The 23210-nt window shown below is 33.9% G+C and overlaps 1 protein-coding gene across 4 annotated transcripts in view; it reads left to right on the top strand.

Moving 5' to 3' along the window:
* The window catches only part of ERBB4 (erb-b2 receptor tyrosine kinase 4), a 1115448-nt gene that overhangs the window by 818440 nt on the left and 273798 nt on the right, over positions 1-23210 (top strand). For all 4 annotated transcript variants that reach the window (XM_079925304.1, XM_079925305.1, XM_079925303.1 and 1 more), the window contains 2 exons: positions 12747-12879; positions 18063-18156. In XM_079925304.1, coding sequence (XP_079781430.1) covers positions 12747-12879; positions 18063-18156 — 227 coding nt within the window. The remainder of the gene's footprint in view (positions 1-12746; positions 12880-18062; positions 18157-23210) is intronic.

Raw genomic sequence — 23210 nt, 5'->3', positions numbered from 1 at the left:
TGTGATTAAGGCCATTTTATCATCTATAGTATTATCTGCAAAGAGGAAAACAAATATTTGCTTCATTTTAAATGTACTTAAATATTGCATTTTTAGACATTCTTTCTTAATATACCACACACAAGACATATATGAGCACACACACATATTCATTACAAGACATATGGATACACAGACGTACAGCATAAGGTGTGTATTCATATGCTCACACAACACATACACATGTACACAACCCTCAGACTCTTACACATGCATTCACACACATAAACGCAAACACACAGTCACCATAAAATACTCTCATCTAAATCTGTATATTGGCTTGGTAGCTTAAAAGAAAAATCAACCTTGATTTTTAAATGTTTTTTGGAGTTCAACATGATTTAAAACAGCAATGACAATAAAAGAAAAACCTCACCTCATCTATAAAGTGTGACCATAGCTTGAGCAATCTTACTCTTTTAAGTCAAAATTTTCAAAGCAGACATACAGATGTCTTTATGGTTTGAAGAGATTGAGATTGAGAGAAACTCTAGGACATGAAAAGCTGGAACATTTTCTACCCCCTTTATTTGTATGGTTGTGGTAGGGACAAAACAGTGCTGGTTGGAAGGAGTTTTATAGTAGGTTTATAAAAGTATTTGAAGTTTCTTTAAATAGTTAAGCATAAATTTTTAACACCAGAATATAAACAGTGAAGAGATAAATACAACAAACCTTCGTAATCTGAATTACATTTGAACTCAGACATCTTTATTTTTTAAGTATTTGCACATATACACTTAAAACCACATAAAAATGAGAGAAACTATATTCATAATTACCTTTCAAATTGAAATAATTTTATTTTTTAGTTATAATAGTGCTTTTATCATTGTTAGAAAACAAAACAATGGACGAATTGTAAAATTTTTTATTCTAATTCTGTGAAGAATGCCATTGGTAGTTTGATAGGGATTGCATTGAATCTGTAGATTGCTTTGGATAATATTGTCATTTTCACAATATTGATTCTTCCAATCCAAGAACAGGGTATATTTCTCCATCTGTTTTTGTCATCTTTGATTTCTTTCATCAGTGTTTTATAGTTTACTGAGTACAAGTCTTTCGCCTCCTTAGGCAGGTTTATTCCTAGATATTTTATTCTTTTTGCTGCAGTAGTATAAGGGAGTGTTTCCTTAATTTCTCTTTCTGATTTTTCACTGTTGGTGGAGAAATGCAACAGATTTCTGTGCATTAATTTTGTATCCTGCAACCTTACCAAATTCATTGATTAGTTCTAGTAGTTTTCTGGTGGCATCTTTAGGATTCTCTATGTATAGTATCATGTCATATGCAAAGAGTGACTGTTTTACTTCTTCTTTTCCAATTTGTATTCCTTTAATTCTTTTTTCTTCCCTGATTGCCATGGCTAGGACTTCCAAAACTGTGTTGAATAAGAGTGGCGAGAGTGGACATCCTTGTCTTGTTCCTGATCTTAGAGGGAGTGCTTTCAGTTTTGCATCATTGAGTATGATGCTTGCTGTGGGTTTGTCATATATGGCCTTTATTTATTTTTTATTTATTTATTTTTAAATTTAATTAATTAATTAATTTTTTTTTTTTTGGCTGCATTGGGTCTTTGTTGCTGCACCCGGGCTTTCTCTAGTTGTGGCGAGCAGGGGCTACTCTTCATTTTGTTGTGCGGGCTCCTCATTGCAGTGGCTTTTCTTGTTGCGGGGCATGAGCTCTAGGCGCACAGGCTTCAGTAGTTGTGGCTTGCGGGCTCTAGAGCGCCGGCTCAGTAGTTGTGGCTCATGGGCTTAGTTGCTCCGCAGCATGTGGGATCTTCACGGGCCAGAGCTTGAACCTGTGTCCCCTGCATTGGCAGATGGATTCTTAACCACTGTGCCACCAGGGAAACCCTATGGCCTTTATTATGTTGAGGTAGGTTCCCTCTCTGCCCATTTTCTGGAGCGTTTTTATCATAAATGTGTGTTGAATTTTGTTGAAAGCTTTTTTTGCATCTATTGAGATGATCATATGGGTTTTATTCCTTAATTTGTTAATGTGGTGAATCACATTGATTGATTTACATATACTGAAGAATCCTTGCATCCCTGGGATAAATCCCACTTCATCATGATGTATAATCCTTTCAATGTGCTGCTGGATTCTGTTTGCTAGTATTTTGTTCAGGATTTTTGCATCTATGTTCATCAGTGATATTGGTCTCTAATTTTCTTTTTTTGTGGTATCTTTTTTCTGGTTTTGGTATCAGGGTGATGGTGGCTTCATAGAATGAATTTGGGAGTGTTTCTCCCTCTGCAGTTTTTTGAAGAATTTGAGAAGAATGGGTGTTAGCTGTTTTCTAAATGTTTGATAGAATTTGCCTGTGAAGCCATCTGGTCCTAGACTTTTGATTGTTGGAAGATTTTTATTTATGGTTTCAATTTCATTGCTTGTGATAAGTCTGTTTATTTTTTCTAATTCTTTCTGGTTCAGTCTTGGAAAATTTTACCTTTCCAAGAATTTTTCCATTTCTTCGGGGTTGTCCATTTTATTGGCATATACTGGTTTGCAGTAGTCACTTATAATCCTTTGTATTCCTGCAGTGTCAGTTGTGATTTCTCCTTTTTCATTTCTAATTTTATTGATTTGTGTCCTCTCCCTCTTTTTCTTGATGAGTCTGGCTAAGGATTTATCAATTTTGTTTATCTTCTCAAAGAACCAGCTTTTAGTTTTATTGATCTTTGCTATTGTTTTCCTCATTTCTATTTCAATTATTTCTGCTCTGATCTTTATGATTTCTTTGCTTTGACTGACTTTGGGTTTTCTTGTTCTTCTTTCTTTAGTGGTTTTAAGTGTAGGGTTAAAGTGTTTATTTGAGATTTTTCTTGTTTCTTGAGGTGACATTGAATTGCTATAAATTTCCCTCAGAACTGCTTTTGCTGTGTCCCATATGTATTGGGTGGTTGTGTTTTCATTGTCATTTTTTTCTATGTATTTTTAAAATCTCTTCTTTGATTTAGTCAGTTATCTGTTGGTTATTTAGTAGTGCACTGTTTAGCCTCAATGTATTTGTGGTTTTTTACAGTTTTTTTTTCCTGTAATTGATTTTCATTCTCATAGCATTTTGGTCCTAAAAGATGCTTGATATAATTTCAAGTAAGCTGTGTATAAAAATATTTATTGAATAAGTGCCATATTAATGGTAATTTCATTTATTTTCTATTTTTCATATCAGTACTGCCATAATGTGAATCTTAGTTCATAAAAAATTTTGTACTATGCAATCATTTCCTTGGGCTAAACACTTAAAAGTGGAATTTCTGTGAAATTAGGTTATATATAATAAATTTTGGTATATATTGCTATGTCATCTTTCAAAAATACTAGATTAGTTTACACTTGTCCTAAACAATGTTTGATAAGGAATATTTTCCACTACTCTTTACAACACTTGATATTATCCATGGATTTAAATTTTTGTGATCAGAAATATGAAAAAGAAGTCTTTTAAATTTATATTTTTTAGTTGATATTGAGCCTCTTTTTATGTGTTGATTGATCCTTTCTATTTATTTTTTGTATATTACATAGTTATAAGCTTTATCCATTTTTTAATTCTGGATTTGAAAACACTCATCATAAATTAAATCCATTAAATTTTTGTGTCTTAAATATGTTGTGTATAAGTTTCCTTCTATATGCAATTTTTTAAAATTTTGTCTTTTGATAGACAAACATTTTATGATTTTATCTAGTTAAATGGATACATCATTCTCTTTTTTATGTTTATGATCTTGGCATAGTCTTTTTTCTTCTAGTACTTTAAAACTATGTTGAAATTTTTAATCCATCTAGAAGTTTTGGCACAGCATAATTTAAAAAAATCTTAATTTGGCTAGGATATTGACATAATTTACTGAATAATCCATTTCTTCTCACTGATTTTAGGTGTCTGCAATATTTAGCTAAGTAGAGAAAAAGTGCCAGACTCAACCTGTATAGTTTAATTTAATCATCACCACCACCCTGTAAAGTATAATTATCACCATTTTGCAGATGAATATACAGATGTCCAGAAAATTGAATAATATCCCCAATGTTTGGAAGCCATAGTAATTAAAACAGTATGGTACTGGCATAAAAACAGGCACATAGGCCAGTGGAGCAGAATGAAGAACCCAGAAATAAATGCAAAAATAAGTTCAACTAATATTTGATAAGGGAGACAAGAATATTCAATGGGGCAAGGATAGTTCTTGAAAATGATGTTGGGAAAACATGGCTATTCACATGCAAAAGAAAGAAAGTGGACCCCTGTCCTATGCCACTCATAAAATGAATGCAAAGGGATAGGGAGGGTGGGAGGGAGATGCAAGAGGGAGGAGATATGGGGATATATGTATCTGTATAGTTGATTCTGTTACAAAGCAGAAAGTAACACACCTTTGTAAAACAATTATACTCCAATAAAGATGTTAAAAAAAAAAGAATTAAGGACTTAAACATAAGACCAAAACCACAATATTCTTAGAAGAAACACTGAAGGTGAGTTCCTTGACATTGGTCTTGGTAATGACTTTATGGATATGACACCAAAAGCAGAAGCAACAAAAATAAAAACAAGTGGGACTACATTAAGTAAAAACTTTCTGCATAGCAAAAACAACAAAAGGAAAAGCCAACCCACGGAATGGGAGAAAATATTTTCAAATCATATATCTAATAAGGCATTAATACCCAAGTTATATAAGGAACTCATGCAACTCAGTAACAAAACAAACAAACAAGCAATCTGGTTAAAAAATGGGCAGAGGATGCGAAGAGACATTTCTCTAAAGAAGAAATACAAATGCCATCAAGTACATGAAAAGGTGCTCAACATCACTAACCATCAGGGAAATACAAAATGAAACCACAATGAGATGTCACCTCACATCTGTTAGAATGGCTATTATCAAAGAGAGAAGAGATAGCAAGCGCTGGTGAGGGTATAGAGAAAAGGGCCCTCTGGTGCACTGTTGGTGGGAATGTAAATTGAAGCAGCCATGATGGAAAACAGTATGGAAGTTCCTCAAAAAATTAAAAATAGAATTACCATATGATCTAGCAATCCCACTTCTCTGCATCCTGATGTTCACTGCAGCATTATTCACAATAGCCAATATATGGAAACAATGTGTCTGTCAACAGATGAATGGATAAAGAATATGTGTCATATATACACATGTGCGTCGTGTGCATGCATACACACACACTAGAATATTATTCAGCCATAAAAAAGAAGAAAATCCTGCCATATGCGGCAACATAGGTGGACCTTCAAGACATTATGCTAAGTGAGTTAAGTTAGACAGAGAATGACACATACTGTATGATATCACTTTCAAGTGGAATCTAAACACATCGAACTCGTAGAAAGAGGGAGTAGAATGGTGGTTTTCAGGGTCTGAGGAGTGGGGGAAATGGGGTGATGCAGATCAGAGTGTACAAACTTTAAGTTATAGGATGAATAAGTTCTGGGCATCTAAGGTACAGCATAGCAAATAGAGTTAACAAAACTCTATCTTACACTTGAACGTTGCTATGAGCGTAGAGGTTTAATGTTTTCACCACCACCACAATAACAAAATGGTAATTACATGAGGTGAAGGAGGTATTAACTGAACTTATTGTGATAAACACTTTATAATATATATGTGTTTCAAATCACATTGTATACCTTAAATTTAAACAATGTTAGAAGTAACTTTGTCTCAATAAAGTTGGAAAAAATAAAACTTGGCCATAACTGTATAAGCTTTAAGTCTTTTCATATAACAAAGAAAATAATAAGCATAATTAAAAGGCAAAAAAGAAATAGAAAATAAAAGCAAACAAGAGAGCATATCAGCTCACAGAACTGAGAATTGCAAGGGATATTCCTTCAGGCACAGATGGATCTAGGGGTTAAACAACATCACCTGGACTCAGTCCTTCGACATTGCCCGATTCTGCTTTCTTCTTAGGCCAGCTCTCTTTCTTCATTAAAAATGTTTGGCCTTGGAGAATTCACAAAGTTTATAAGTACAGGTAAAATAGCTCTACTTTCTCTCTCCCAGCATCTGTATTGTGGAAAGTTGACCCTGCTTGGGTCATATGCCTATCTCTGAACAGTTCACTATTTTCTCTCTGCCACCAACTGTTCAAACATGTTTTTAAGTCAGTTCCTTCAAAGCAATTGGAGTGATATTTTAAGAATAAGATACTAACTCTCCTGCTTAAAATCCTTCATCAGTTTCCCACAACTCTTTGGACAAAGCAGAAAACCCTTTAAATGGTCACTAGGTCCTACATAATCTGGCCATTTTTCACCTCACTAGTTCATCAGATATTACTTTCCCACTCAATGCTCATGTGCAGTCGGTTCTGTGAAAGCACTGATCTTATTCACTGGTCAGACTCTCTTGATTAGACTTGTAATCCCCAATTTCCCCTAGCCCTCTTTGCTTAATAATTCCTATTGATCCTTCTCATCTCACATTGTTGTCCCTCTTTCTGTGGACTGACCTAATGCTACCTACCCATTAGGTTAGGACAACTGTTATATTTTCTCTCAAAAAAATATAAATTATACAATATAAATGATTATTTATCTGATGTCTTCCTAACTGGACTGTAATCCCTACATAGAGACAATATGTATTTTATTTCATATTTCCATCATATTCCCATTTCTTAGCATTGTTCAGTGTAAACCAAGTAGTTTCTCAACAAATACTTCTAAAAGTAAACACATGGATATACTTGTATGTTTCCACATTTCTCTTAAGTATGTGTATTGAGGGCTTAGTTAGATGAGTAACCCTGCATTGTATACTACTAATATGATGTCTCATCTTCATCATAACCCAGAAAGGTAGATTATTTACTTTACAGATAAGTAATATGTAAATAATTGCCCAAGGCTGCATGGCTAGTCATAGCATAAGGATTTGAACCTATGTTGACCTGATCAGAAAAACTGAACTGTTACAACTAAATCATATTTTTCAGGCTTTATAGAGAAAGATTAATGGTATCTGTCCAAATACATTTCAAGTCAAACCCATGCCTCTACATATGGTAACTAATGCAAACAGCATACGTAGGTAGTCTTGCACAATGAAAGAGAAGATATTTTTTCTGCCTTTGTGCTTGTAGACAGGTACTTCATTTCAATATTTTGAGCTAATCCATTTACTTTCACACATGCAGCACAAGTAGCAAGATCCATTATTTAAGCTTGCCTCTATTTTAACGAAAGCAAGTTCAATATTCTCTGTAAAGGTCAAAATACTAAGCACATTATTATCTCTCCAAAATTTTAATAGACATAATATAATAGGTATAATTCAGATGAGATAAAGAAAAAACAATTTTACAGCTTCCAGAAAAAAAGGGAAGTTAAAGGTTGCCTAACAACTACATTGCTAAAGTTTGTTTAGAGAGCTTTATAATGGTGTTTCAAACTGTAAGCCATTGAATAGGCCCTTCTACTCCTTCCTATGGAACTATCACTCTGGGAGGTCAGAGAGCAGTTGAATTCTTGGTACTGATTGAAAACTTCTTTTCTCTCAAGAACTTCAAAGAAGTATTTTCCTTGGCCTTTTGTGGAGACACTTCCCATGTTTTCACTCTGCAGAAAATGATCAACCAGCCTTGAATACCATCATCTAGTCATTTGGAAAGAGTGAGAAGAAAGTAATTATTATGGGTTCCTGTTTGTATTATTGCTTTCCTCCAATAGGTACTGTTTCCCTGATGCAAAACTGCTCTGAAATTGAGCATCTGAATACAGACTAAGGAAGGTAGTAGGCAGCAGAAAAGAAGGTAGGAGTTTGCGTGAAGCCAATACTCTCTTTTTCAACTAATGTCAAAGCAGATAACAGAAAATTAAGGGAGAAGGACAAGAGTGAGAGGTTTTCACACCTGAAAAAATTAATGTGAGGTGGTGAAATAAATAGATCAAGAAGTTGATGGACTATCATGAAATGGGCAGTACAAGGGTGTACTGATGGCTTGTCAACATCCTAAAGGAAGAAACTGAAAACAAATGTGCTTAGACAGAAGTTGATACACAAAGAATTTGAGGCATTGATTATATTTTCTACAAGGACAGGAAAGTGATGAATACAAACAGTCAGAGATTCATGATACTGTGCAGTATGATTTTGAATATACTCTACTTGCCTTTACAAGTTGCTTTTAATAATATAACTTTTGATTATTTTTCCCTCTTCAAGCTTTCTTCTGATAATTGTTTATCACATAAACAAGTATATATAAAAATTGTATATAAATGTACTAAATGTACATATGAAAATTTGATTTTACACATTATATTCAATCAGCTTGATTGAACTCTCTTTCTTACTCCTTACATCTTTATAAATTAATGGCAAGTCATTTATACATCTAGGAATCAGTGATATGAGACCTATGTTAAGATTTCATTTCTACTGACATTGATTTTGTACAGTGAGAGAACCCTCTTTCTCTGCATTATGAATGAATCAGAGGAAAGAACTCTTGCTATTAGTTCAAAATCGGTGTGACAGATAAACTGTCAGCCTTTCCCAAGTAGAACATCAAATCATTCAACTTTTGAAGAGTTTCCGCAAAAGAAGAGAAAAATAGTTATGATATATGGTATTTCAATTTAATGATTATTTAAGACATGGAGAGAATCATAATTAAGCAAAGTCCACAAACTTTATGAGTTACCTAGAATAATTAATAACATGAGAACAACAATCCTTTATACAGGAAAATGTATAGTCTGTATAGTATATGTAATGTAATGTATAGTCACTATTCCCTCAGATTCTTTTAAAATTACATTTATCTGTTATTTAGGATGATAACTATAAAGTAAATAAGCTAAAACAGAATAAAAGGAACTATAATTTTCAATGAAGTTTTGTGGGGTTCTTGGAGGCTATTTGGGGTCATTTTTGAGAAATCTTATATGAAAACATTTGTCTATAAACAAGAAACAGCAAGTAATTCCACTTTGAATTTTAAAAGTAAATATGGATGGAATAATAAGGAGTGTGTAGTTGTCATAAAAAATTTGGTTTTCCAAAATATGTCATGAAAAGAGGAAAATGGGAAGAGGACAGATTGGACAAACAGTAAGATCAATGATTTTAACCAAAATTGTCATAATAAATGTAAGTGGTTAAATACCCTAATTAAAGGCAGAGATTGTCAGATTAGATTAAAAAAGCAATACCCAACTATATGCTGCCTACAAGACACAAACTTCAACTATAAAAACACATGTAGATTAAAGGTGAGAAAATATACCCGGAGAGATAAATAGATCAACACAAGAGTGGAGAACTATGAATAAACCTACAAGTATGTGGACAACTGATTTTAAACAAATATGCAAAGGAAATTTACTGGCAAAAGGATTTTTTTTTTTTTTTTTTTTTTTGCGGTACGCGGGCCTCTCACTGTTGTGGCCTCTCCCGTTGCAGAGCACAGGCTCTGGACACGCAGGCTCAGTGGCCATAGCTCACAGGCCCAGCCGCTCCGCCACATGTGGGATCTTCCTGGACTGGGGCACGAACCCATGTCCCCTGCATCAGCAGGCGGACTCTCAACCGCTGTGCCACCAGGGAAGCCCAAGGATTGTATTTTCAACAAATGGTCCTGGAAAAATTGGATATCTACATGCAAAAAAAGAAAAGAAAAAAAGGAATAGATCCTTACCTAGTACCTGTGTTGGTGAATTTTATGTGTCAACTTTACTGGGTCATGGGGAGCCCAGGTATTTGGTTAAACATTACTTGTGAATATGTCTGCAGGGTATTTCTGGATGAGATTAGCATTGGAATTGGTAGACTGAGTGAAGCAAAGTGGATAGGCATCATCTAATTCATTGAAGGCCTGAATAGAACATATTCACTCTCTCTGCCTGACTCCTGAACTGGTACATCAATCTACTTCTGCCCTTGGACTGGGACTTAAACCATCTGTGCTCTTGGTCCTTAGGCCTTTGGACTCAGATTAAACTGTACCATGGACTTCCCTGGGTCTTCAGTTTGTAGATGGCAGACAAGGGAATTCCCAGCCTCTATAATTGTGAGCCAATTCTTTATAACAAATTATATAAAATATGTAGATATAGATATAGATAAAAATATCCTATTTATTCTGTTTTTCTGGAGAACCCTAACTAATACAGTATAATATACAAGCTAACTTAAAATAGACCATAGACCATATGAACCAAAACTCATAATGCTTCTAAAAGATAACAGCAGACAAAACTTTTGTTACCTTGGGGTTAGACAAAAGTTTCTTAGATATGATGCCCAAAGCACGATTTATAAAAGATGAAATTGATAAATTGGACTTCACCAAAATTAAAAACTTCTACTTTTCAAAAGACAGTGTTAAAGGAACAAAAAGGCAAGGCTAAGACAAGGAAACAGTACTTGCAGAATCTGTAAAGAACTCTCAATGCTTAATAGTAAGAAAACAATCAATCCAATATAAAATGGGCAGAAGATTTGGTGGCACTTCACCAAACAAGATATATGGATAGCAAATAAACACATTAAAAAATGTTCAACATCTTTAATCATTTAAATGCAAATCAAATCCACAATGAGATACCGCTACATAATATTAGGAAGGTTAAAATTAAACAGGCTGACCGTACCAAATATTGATAAAGATATGAGGAAACTTCAGCTCCTGAGTTGAGTTCATTGCTGTTGGGAATGTAAAATGGTACAACTACTTTGAAAAACAATTTGACAGTTTCTTAAAATGTTGACCCTGTACTTATCATATTATCCAGCCATTTCTTCCAAAGGAAATGAAAGTGTATGTCCATACAAAGACTTGTAAATGGATGTTCACTGTAACTTAATTTTTTTTTGTAACTTAATTTTTAATAGCCCCAAATGGGAAACAGTCTGAATGTCTAGCAATAGGTGATTGGTTTAAAAAATGTGGCATATCCATGCAATGGAATATTCTCAGTAAGAAAAATGCATGAATATTGATACAGCAACATGTATAAATCTCAAAATAATTATGCAGAGTTAAAGAAACTACATAAAAAGAAAGCACATACTGTATATTTCTACTTACATAAAATTCTAGGGAATGTAAACTAATGGGTATTGAGTAACAGAAAGCCGGCCAATGGCTGTCTGAGGGGAAGGGGCGGGGGGAAGGGATTACATAGGTCATGAGGAATCATTTGGAGGTAATGGATACATTCATTGCCTGGATTGAATACATGTAACTCATGATTTCAGGCATCTGTCAAAACATCAAATTGTATACTTTACGTATGAGCAGTATATGTCATGTATACTTCAATAAAACTATTAAGCATACACACACACACATACACACAAGGTTTCTCTCTTAAACTATACTGGAAGACATTATTCAATTAAGTAGTCATAAATTAAAAAGATATCTTGATAGGTCTGTGTCTGCCTTGAGAAAGAATTTTATACAGTTTAACATAGGGTCCTCCTTAAGGCTCCAGAATATAGGAGAAAGAATACATGAATTGGGAGATTTTGTTTCCTTGTTTTAAAACTAATCAGCCTCACGGATGCCGGTAATTCACTTTCTCAGGCATTTGTTAGAGAAGGTAACTTTCACAGATATGATCCCTCTTTAAATTACAATTGCATAGTTAATGCTATTCCATCCCATCTCACAAATGCTCTTACCATAACAATTTGCATCCCTTAATAAATACAGTTAGTAACTAATGGGAAGATAAACAGGATTTTGATGTTTTCATCTTCTGAGAACTTATTAATATTTTATGAAAACCACATATATTTGGGTTTCAGACATCTCAAATCACTTTTCAGACACCCAGAATAACATTTGAAGTCTTTATAGGCCCTTCTTATTCAATAGCTATCCGTTCACTAAAATTATGTTTTTCAGTGTAAATAATAATACACTGAATAAGTATTATTTGATATAAAAGGGAACAGAAATGGTAAACCTTAAGTGGCAGTTTTAAAACATGGCCTTAAATTCTTTGGCACTTCTCCCATCAACAAAAAATATAGAGATAAGACTAAAGACCTTTGTTACTCCTGTAATCTCTATACCTCCTCATAAATAACCACCACACTTTGTTTAAAATTATTTCAAAACTTTTTTCTTACTTGTGCCAATTTGACTCAAATATCAAGGTAATCTTAGTTGCAGTGTACCAGAGGTCTGTAAGAAACTTGTATTTTATTTCCATTTCTTTTCCCCCTTCTTACATTTCATATATTCTTCTTTTTTCTTTCTTTTCCCCTTTTGATGTTTTTTGTTTTATGACAAATATCACTTGTTCTGTTTCTGCATGAAGTTCTCACATGGAATTGACGTCAAAATGTGTGGTGTGTTAGTGGAGCGAAGGGTTGGCTTTAGAAAGGTGTGTTTTGTTCCTTACCTTAATTGGAAAGTTAATTTCTGTCACTACTTCTCCCTAGAGTTTTGATATAGGCAATTGATATTTGTTCACTTTTATGAAAAATGCAATGGTACTACACATACAGTGACTGGGGCTCTGCAATATGAAAGAAGTGGAAGGTAAAGTGGGCCATAGTGACTAAGTAGGCAAGCAAAGTCATCTGCCACAGATCTCTCTCACTCCTTCAGAAATAGCTTTACTTAGGAAGATTCATATTAAAATGGTAAGTTTGGACACAGGCTTCTGTTTTATTTCCCCTTGATTTTGGTGTGTTTTTCAGCTGCTGAAGGAATGGTGTGCAATCATCTCTGTTCAAACGATGGGTGTTGGGGACCTGGGCCAGACCAGTGCCTGTCGTGCCGTCGCTTCAGTAGGGGAAGGACCTGCATAGAGTCTTGTAACCTCTATGATGGGTAAGGCATCTTATAATGTCTCTATCTCATGAGCTTTGAGGTACTGATTGGTTCAGATATTAAAATGATAATAAAAGGGTAAAATTTCAGAATGTTTATGCTGGCCAAGATTTTTAAGGAGAGTTTTTGTTGCATAAAGGAGAAAACATATAAAAGAATTCTTTTAAGGGGAAATCATTTTATTTGAATGAACAAGATAAGTCAAAATGCATATTGACTATTATGTACATATTTAAAAATGTGTACCAAAATAGATAATTCTTAATAAATTATAGCAATTTATGCTTATGCAAAATTGAAAAATGTATTTCTATTTTCTTTATAAAGGACATTGTGATAAGTAATATTTCCTCCTCAGTGTCTCAACCATCTTGTTTTTTGTCTCATGCTTTCCTATTAATCTTCACCTGGAATGACTGCGTAACTTTTGATTTTTTTTTTCCATTTAGGTTGCGTGTCTATTTGATTGTGTATTAGGAACAACACACATTTCTATGTCTCAGACAACTGCTTAGCCCTATAGAGAAATTACCTTTGTAGTTGCTAGTTGAAAAGGTTTTCGAAAGTGTTCTGTCACTTTCTAAAAATAACCTAAGCTATATTTTACATCAAGTATTTTAAATTTTATCTACAGTACTACAATAATCAAATTGACAACAATAAAACTTAGTATATACCTTGTTGCATGGCATTTCATATACTCCTAAAATCACTTTATCCTAACATACCATTTCATGCATCACAGTTGTTCATTAGTGTGATAATGCAGTTTTTAGTACTGTCCCTGAGTCAAATTTTCCTATATTGCTCACTGAAAGGATTTTCAACATTTTTGTAAAAGGGTAGTTTTGAAGTTCTTTCTTCTTCTGCCTCATGAATTGTCCCATTTTAATAACCGTTTCTATGATCCCAGATAACATTTTATTTTTGTATTTTACACTAAAGGATAAAAATCTATGGATCTTAATAATATAGATATGTGTCTTCTTTGAAAGATGACAAAACCAATTCCCTCCATGAATTTAGGGGGAAAAAAGATTGAAATTAAAATTAGAAGTTTAAGTATAAAAACAATATTAAATCGGAATTTAATAGTTTGAAATGGTGATGACATTTGCACAACTGTGAATATACTAAAATATGCATTAAATTGTGCACTTTCAATAGGTGAATGTCATGGTATATGAATTATCTCTAAAAGCATTACTGAAAAAAGGGTTTAATAGTTTTATCAGGAAAATTTCAACTTGAAAATTTATAAAACACATCAACTCATACATTTGATAATGAATAGCAAATTATTTGCTACTTGTCTCATTGAATTGAACTGTAGTAATGCTTGTTCACATTATTATGAAAGATATTTCCTGTACATAAAATACATCAGATCAGATATGATTCTCTGTGTGTCTGGCAATTGATGCCACTAAAATGGAACTAATAGACCTTAATTCCACTGTGTTACATTAAAAGTTTATTGAATATGTATGTGCGTTTCTAAGGAAGGAATAGATTATAGAAATCATTTTATCAAACAGAAGCATCTTATGAAGAGTGAGAAGTGGGAAAATTAAGTGTTGACCAAAGTCATAACATTGTAAAAGCACCAAACCAACGCTAGAACTCAGGATGTCTGATTTTCATCCTGTTTCTTTACAGATGCCATTGTTTTTCTTTAACATTTCAGTTTTAAACTTGTCAGAAATATGAAATTGATGTATATGTGGATGTATACACTACCCTCTGTCTCATTTTTGTGAAACAATGAAAGCTAAGCAAAGGAAAAATACTGGTCCCCTAAATAAACAACACTGATTATCCTGTTGTTTTTGAAAGCTTAATATTTTCCAAATCATTAAATCAAACATATTAAAGAAATATAAAGTTTTTAATATAGTTTTGCAGCAGTAATGCGGTCCTAGGAAATCATGCACAAGGTTTAGTTTAAAAGATAATAAATGAAAGTATCTTATAAATATCTGATGTAATTCTTGCCTACCCAATGATAGATGTCCCCACCTGCAATCTTGTGGTATTGCCAGATTACTTCCAACTTTGCCTGGCAGGTAAGACAGTCTTTGAGGAAACATGAATTCAAATTCTAACTTAATCACTTCCTACTTGAAATGTCCATCCACCGGTAAATAACCTAATTGTCCTAAACTCTGTTTTCTTACATGGAAAATGGGAATAATAATGATGTGATTATTATTATATCATATTATAGTATAATAATAATAATGATTGTGATTATCAAATGAGAAAATTCTTATTCGAATTCCTACTGTTAAAACAATTATCATCATTTCCTTTTTGTGTCTATTAATCTGAGCTCATTAAATAGTTAGGTAGAACAGTCACTTTATACACTGCTGAAAATAAATACAAATATGACATTTACCAAAATCAGGGAACTTATTTATATATAAAAATAGTTTGACTATCATTAAAGAATAAATCCTAAAAAGAGGATTTTTTGAAGGGGGAAAAAAAATCAGTTAATCCTGGCTGTTAGCACTCAAATCCAGATCATATAAGTCACTATATTTTTGCAACTCCTAACTACAATGCCCAAGTATTCAAAATGAACAAGAAAACTAATTGCAATGCAATCTTAATTTTTTTTTTCTTATCTGGCAACATGGTTAAATGCTTCTGAAACTTCAATAACAACAGAGAAACATCAGAAAGAGTGCCAGTCTAAGATCTTTGGAGGCATTTTTATGTTTAATATTCACAAGCTCTCATCGAAACACCCTTCTTTTCCTTTTTCAGAGGATATTTAGGGAATGAGGTCTAGAGAAGTTAAGGGATGTAAGACAGCAATATTCATCTTGGTGCTGGGAACACGAACCAAATCCAAAGTATTTGCTCTAGATCACAGGATTGGCTAAGGTAGCACACACACAACAAAACTGTGAGAAGTATACAGCAGCAAAAACGCAAAGCTCAGTAAGCAAAGCCCATGCTCACTAGAACGTGAATTTTTGTATCAGATTCAAGTGAAAGGGGATCTCTGGCAAAGTCACAGCAGAATCACTAGGGGACAGGGAAGAAAAAAGGCAATGATGGAGACAGTGACAATAAATAAGTTGCAAGGAGGATCTGTTCTGAGAGCAGAAAGGAAGAGAGCCAGAAACCACACAGATAGAAGTCTACTCTATAAAAGAGAAGGCAGCTAGGTTGCCTCCATGATTTTTTTTTTTTTTTTTTTTTTTTTTTTTTTTGCGGTACGCGGTCCTCTCACTGTCGCGGCCTCTCCCGTTGTGGAGCACAGGCTCCGGACGTACAGGCTCAGCGGCCATGGCTCACGGGCCCAGCCGCTCCGCGGCATGTGGGATCTTCCCGGACCGGGGCACGAACCCGTGTCCCCTGCATCGGCAGGTGGACTCTGAACCACTGCGCCACCAGGGGAGCCCGCCTCCATGACTTTTTATGACATATTCATTTTACTCCTCAACTCTGTGTATGGGGAAGGGAGTTTTGGAGAAGAGAAAGGAAAGCATGACCCATGTTTTAGTACCATAAAAATTATTACCTTCATTTAGTATCCTAACTCTTTAGTCACCCAAGAAGCTGTTTTCAGAAACAGTGCTTTGCTGAAGATTGCAGGGTGTGCTGTAAATATCACATAGTTTCACTTACACATAATGCTTTTTATGCTCTTTACAATTTAGCTACCACCCCATTCCCAACCCCCACCCCAATACCAGGTCATTTTGACTTTCATATTCTGAAGATTTCCTCTATTGAATACTTTATATCACTTGTTGATGAAACACGCAAAATAAAAACTTTTATGTAACTAAGATGTTAAACTCAAGAAAATTCATAAAAAGTTAATCCATTGCAAACCAACACTTCACTTTGAGTGCAAAATCCATGTAACTAAATATGTACATTCATACATAAATAAACCATAGATTTATGCTATTTATTTTGAAAACCAAACCATTATTTTACCTTGAAATATATGTAATCTTAATCTAACCAACAGAAAATACAGCCCACCCTTTGGATTTCAATCATCTGTTAAGGCTTTATAATAACCAAATAAGATAGTTCACTATGAAAAAAGAGTGATTATTTCACTCCAGGGAAAAATAAATTTGAATTTATCACCTAGTTAATCCATAATTGCCATATTTGCAATGCTCTTAGTTTGGAATGGTCACTCATGATACAAAGGCACAAAATAATGAAGTAGCTATAAATATTTAGTCGTTTTGTTAATGACTCATAACTGAAATTCTAAATTGTTTATACCCAGTACCTCATCCTCTCACACGTTAGTGGAAATAGTGTGTTTTAAACATATTGTACATGACTGATACCCAATTATTGAAATGAAAACTTTTAGGATAGATATTAATTGGAAAACTTATATACTGGTAAATTTAACATCCAAATAGCCACAAAATGTAAGGTTTGGGGAAGTGATGACCATCCTCCCACATTTTAATTAGAAAGTTTTAAAATGTTACCATTCAACTATTTTTTATTTTATATCATATAGAATTCTTCAAAAAGAATTTAAACTGAAAAAGATGTTATATTAGATCAATAATCTAAGAAAATAAAATCTACCATAAAAAAGATATTTTTTCTAATTCTCCAAGAAAGATATTTTAAAAAAAAGAAAAGAAATCAAAGTGTTTTTGAAGTTTCACTAAAAATAAATGGAAGAATCTTGGGATTTGAAGGACAAGGATGGGGAACATTCATGTAACTTAGCAACAAGAAAAATACAATAGTTCTGTCAAAGTTTAAAAACTAAGCCTTCAGCCAAGAGTAAAATTTTATATAGAGACAAACAGGCACAGACTTACTTAAAATAGCAGAAATGGTTCTGCTGTGTCATCAAAAGAGTCATCCTCTTTTTTCTTTTCCTTTTTTTTTTTTTGAGACTGCTGGAATCTCTCTCACAAGAGAGAGGTTTCCTGAATGAGTCTGTCATTGAACCCAATGGAGGGCCAGGAGAGCCATCTGACTGCAGTTTATCTTTTCTCCTAATGGAGAACTTACTCATTAATGTACAGGGAAATGATTCTGATGCTCCCGGCACTTAGAGAAACAAACTCTAGAATTTACTTTGCCAACAGGACTTTTAGCAGATGTTACTTCATTTGTTAAGTTGACAGCTTGTTTGCTTACACTGCCTCATACTGCTGATGTTTTCACAGTGAATTTCGGGAGTTTGAGAATGGCTCCATCTGTGTGGAGTGTGACCCCCAGTGTGAGAAGATGGAAGATGGCATCCTCACATGCCATGGACCGGTAAGCCTGAAGACACGTACGGTTGTGTTGGCTTATTTAGTTTCACGTATGAATGTCTGTCAAGTCATCGCTTTATCCCTTATCCATCCATTGAATAGGTATTTACAGCATGCTATGGGGAATCACATTCAACATTCTCCCCTCAAGAGGCTTGCAGCTTAGTAGTAGAGATAAAGTATTTAAAACTTCAGTTTCTTAAATATTTATGTCCCAGATAATGTATTTAAAAAGAAGATATGGAGTTGTCCTTGAAGATTGCACAGGGCTGAAAAGAGAGATACACAAATAATTATTGAAGCAAAATAATTGATAAAATATGTATAAATTGTTATATGAATACATTTGAGGGAGAAACTAAATCTTTGAGATGGAAATTGAGACACCAAGGAAAGCCAAAGAAAAGTGATGTTTCAGCTATGCTTTGAAGAAGAATCTGAAATGAGGAAACGTAAAGATACGTAAATGTGAAAGTTTATGTTGTGTTTGAGGTAAACTGTAACACGTTCGTACCTGTGTTTAATCATTTAACTATAATGGCATTATGAAGGAAAATTGAAAAAAAGGAGGAAAACAAGCACTCATAAACTAAAATCTAAAGCTGTGTGATAAGTACCATGGCCGAGAGAAAAACTGAACTATGATGATTGAAGGAGGGGCTATGGGATCAGGAAAGTCTTTATGGATAAGTTGACATTTATATAGTTTGAAGTTAGTCTTGTGGAGAAAATGATAATTATTTTCTAGACCTTCCTTTGGTTCCCATCATTCTTAATAATGAGGCTTTTTCTTAATAATGAGGTCAGTATGAGTTTGTCATTCCAAAGTGTCATATTCATCCTTCTTTAGACAAATTTCCAGTTTACTTGTATATTGAGTCATCATTCAGTAAATAACTTGGGGACCAACATTTGGGTGTAGCCAAGAGCTCAACACTGCTGTAGCCAAGAGCTCAACACTGCTCCATATGAATTCATTTCAAATTTAAATAGTATTAATTTTTCTACCAGAGTGCTTATTCAGCACTTAATTAGCTTAGAAAAAAGTTATCATTGAGCCCTCCAAACTTCCATTAGGCCCCCGTGAGCTGTTCTGGAACTTCTTCTAAAGAAGGATGTGGAAAACTTGGACAGTTCAGAGGACTACCACAAAGGATGATTAAGCTTGGAAAACCAGACCTCTGAGAAAAAGAAGTTCTATGATTTGGCCTGAAGAACCAAAGTCTAAAAGACAATTTAATATGTAATGATCTCCAAGTAAGTATGCTAAGGGCATATACAGCTATTTTCTTTTTCCACTAAGGATAGTCATTTAAAATACAATTAATCTGCAGCATGAGAAATGTGGACTCTGTAAAGAACGTCAGGAAACACAGGAAAGTAAAATTCCATAATGGGTTTGTTAAAGTAAGTTGAGCTGTCTCTCTCTATGAGACTTCTCTAAAAACCAGCATATTTAGGAACCATACATCATAGAATGAAAAACAAAAAAATCTCTTTCCGAGAAAGAGACTTTGAAAATGTATAATTACAATAACCAAGAATTTGGCCATCTCCTTTGAACAAGGCAAACCACAAGAGTAGTCCCGTCTTTTTCAGTTCCTTATGCTGCCTCCTATGGTATAAAAGTATGCTAGTAAATAACTAGCTTATTGATTTCTTTGTTTTTACAGTCTATTTGATCATTCCTTTGTTCCTTAAAAGAATTGAGACAGTTTATAAAAATACACATTAAAAAGCCCTAAAAATTAATATTCTTGCAATTTTCAAAATTACTTGATAACCAAGAAAGAATGAAAAAACAGGTTTTTAGTGAAGACATTTTAATTCTGTAAGGACAACATTGTTGGGCCATATGCTTAAAATCACTATTCAGTGCTAAAATTGTAAATGAGTATGTCTAGAGATTAGAGAAGGCAATAAGTCAAAAGTAGAAAAAACTCCGTAAAGTTGAATCACTCATTTGTGGAAGATCAGAGCATGAAATCAAGAAAACTGACTTGATCAGTAAGCCTTAAAATGCTAAGCAGGTAAGAGCACAGTGTCTTTTAGGTTATGGTATCTGAAAAACTGCCAGGATTGAGCTCAAGCAATAGTCCAAACTTTGCTCTCTCTAGGGGGTTGCTTGTTTTCAGCCTTTACAATTTATATTAGGTATATGCCTGTTTCTGGGTCTACATGTTGTTTATCAAAACTAAAGACGGAAGTGGTTTTGTGTGCCAAATAACCGGCATATATCACTTAGGATACCCAGGAGGTTCAGGAAACTTCTTCATGAGACTGATACAGTGATGAGATAGAGGAAGAAGTCATAAAGCTAACTGGAATTTCCACACCTGGTCTTATGATTTATTCTGCTGAAATCTCATTTTCTTGAACTGTTAATGTTTCCCTAATGATAAGAATTGATAAATATTTATATTTGTCAAACACTATTACCTCTGAAGCATACTATCACATTCTCCATTTAAAATATAAAGAAATTGAACCCATGGTAATGATTAGAAAGTTACTCCAAAAGTCAGCAAGTCAGTAAGCTGCAGAGCTGGGACTCAACTATAGAAGTTCTGACTCCAAATTTCACACTCTTTTCATTTCACTATTTTTCCCTAGGCAACAATGTCCGTAAAGTAATAAGGATAAAATGCTTTCTGGGAATATACATGTGTAAAATGGATGGTATCATCCTATTTAAATGTGACAGACATTCAGGATAATCTTGAGAGGGGTGGATTTGAAATAAAGCAAGCCTCTGCTTTTATAGTCTCATCTGTCTGCACTTGGTCTTCTTTACTTTATTCTTTTTTTTTCTTTTCTTTTCTATCTTTTCTTTCTTTACAATTTTATCTTTTCTGACTCACTTTCACTATTACTGTATAGTCCTATCAAGAAAGATAAGGGAGGGAATGTAAGAACAAAAGAAAAGGCCATCAGACAAAGTCAAAGGAGACCAAAATATAAGCCACAGAGACAGCAAGAGAAGGGAGGGGATAGGAGAAGGGAACTGATTTTTGGGGAGCGAGGGAAACTGATTTTTGAAACACAATTTTTGTTAAAGCTAAAATAGCTGTTAAATCCAGGTTAATAGAGCTTGTGTTGCCACAACAAATAACCCCCATATTGCAGTAGCTTACAGAAAAATGTTTAAACCTTTTTCATGTAAAGTGCACTGCAGGTCTGGGGAACTTTCCAAGGCAGGACCCCCTCCCTGTGGTGGTCTGGCATTCCAGGATGCTTTGAAGTTATGGCATCTCTACATCTGCATGGGATCCCCACATCATGGCAGCTGGGAAAGAGAAGGCTGGAGAGTTTAGCACTGGCAGTCTCATAAATTGCTTTTACTTAATTTCATTGTCCAAAGCGAGACACACACCTCCCCTCTAGTGGGAGGGAATTTCCACATTCTGTGAGGTTGGAAGTGGAAGAGAATTGGATACTGGTGAATAGTGGCTTTCTCTCTTACAGCGGCTACCAGAGAAAAACATCAATTGTCACTGAGAAAAAAAAAAATGAAATGTTTCCCTCAGGATTTAGCCTATCCTTTAGTTTTCTGTCTAGATTACTGGGTCCAAGGGTAGCTTAAAATCAGAGATAAGGAAGAATGTTGCCTTCATCTCTCTTTTCTGTTGTTGCATTTATCAGTTCATTCGCTGTACCTAGCTTCTTAAAAGCTTTGGGAATATAATGATAAAAGAGTAAGTATTAGACAACATGTATTTCTTTAAATCTCTTTATTATGGAAATGAGATAGAGGATCAGACATTTCATTTCTTTTGAGATTTGTCAGGACACCTTTTAGTTGTGTCAGCTCAGGACATTTGATTTCATATCATGATAATACAATTAAATAGTTAAGAGATGCTTAAAAACAAAGAAGCACAAAAAAAATTATCCTATTAAAGTCTGCCTAAAGATTAAATGTTAATTTAATTTTAGTTTCATAAATTTTTTACATCTTCTTATTTTACCTGGACATTATTTTACATTAGAAGTATTTTATAGAAAAATAATTCCTAATTCTGACTACCACTGCCTAATTTACTCACAGTAAGTTTTATTCTTGTGTTCTGCAAGAAGACATCAGCTTGTCTCTTGTCTTGTACAATGTCATACCACTGAGCATACTTGCACAGTAAATGATTTTGTATAATAGACAGTATTATGTGCTTAAGTACCCATGAGCAGGTGTTAAAATTGGAAACATGTGAAGTATTCTTTTTTGGTAGGAAATAAGTTGCCAGCAGCAAACTCTTCAGGTTGAATAGGGATTCTCTTTCACAGAATAAATAAGTATATATATACACACATATATATGTACATACATATATATATACACATATGTTTATATACATAAACATATATATATGAGATTTAGAAGTATGAGATTTAGATATACCTATAACTGTTTAGATAGATAGATAGATAGGTAGATAGATAGATAGATAATAGATAGATACTCTAAATCTCACTTCAAAATAGTAAGATAGGTGTTTGATTGAACCTCACCAGTCTCAGGATTTCCAGAAATCTCTTCCTGATTACCCTTTCTTCTTTGTACTACTATTCTTCCTTAGCTGCCTTTATCTTTAAATTTTAAAGTATTATATTTCTTGATTTCCTGATGCCTTATATCACCACTTGCAATGTCTGGCTACTTTTGGATTAGCATCCGTAGAGAGATGTAACACACTCCCGTGAATAGACTGATCGCCACACGCCCTGTCTAATAAATAGCTCTGTAAAATGTTTGCTTGCTCGTCTCCCAAATACACATTGTTTATAATTATAAACTTAATAATATTAAATATTTCCCTCTATACTTAGTATATCTTATTTATCTAAATTATCTTCAATGTGACCTGTCCTAATTGTTAACCTATGTGGATATAAGCAGATTTTGGGGAGAAAAGAGTCAAGGTAAGAAGTTCCAAGAAGTAGTCAAAGAGAAGAGGAATCCTAAGACAATTTGATGTTCACAAAGGAGAACTAAAAGTAAATTTTGAGTAGGTAATATCATTATTTAAAACACCTGAATGTGTAAATATATGGGCATCTTTT

The sequence above is a fragment of the Stenella coeruleoalba genome (assembly GCF_951394435.1).
Source record: "Stenella coeruleoalba genome assembly, chromosome: 6".
NCBI classification, from domain to species: Eukaryota; Metazoa; Chordata; class Mammalia; order Artiodactyla; family Delphinidae; genus Stenella; species Stenella coeruleoalba.
This window is presented reverse-complemented; position numbering and strand designations above follow the sequence as displayed.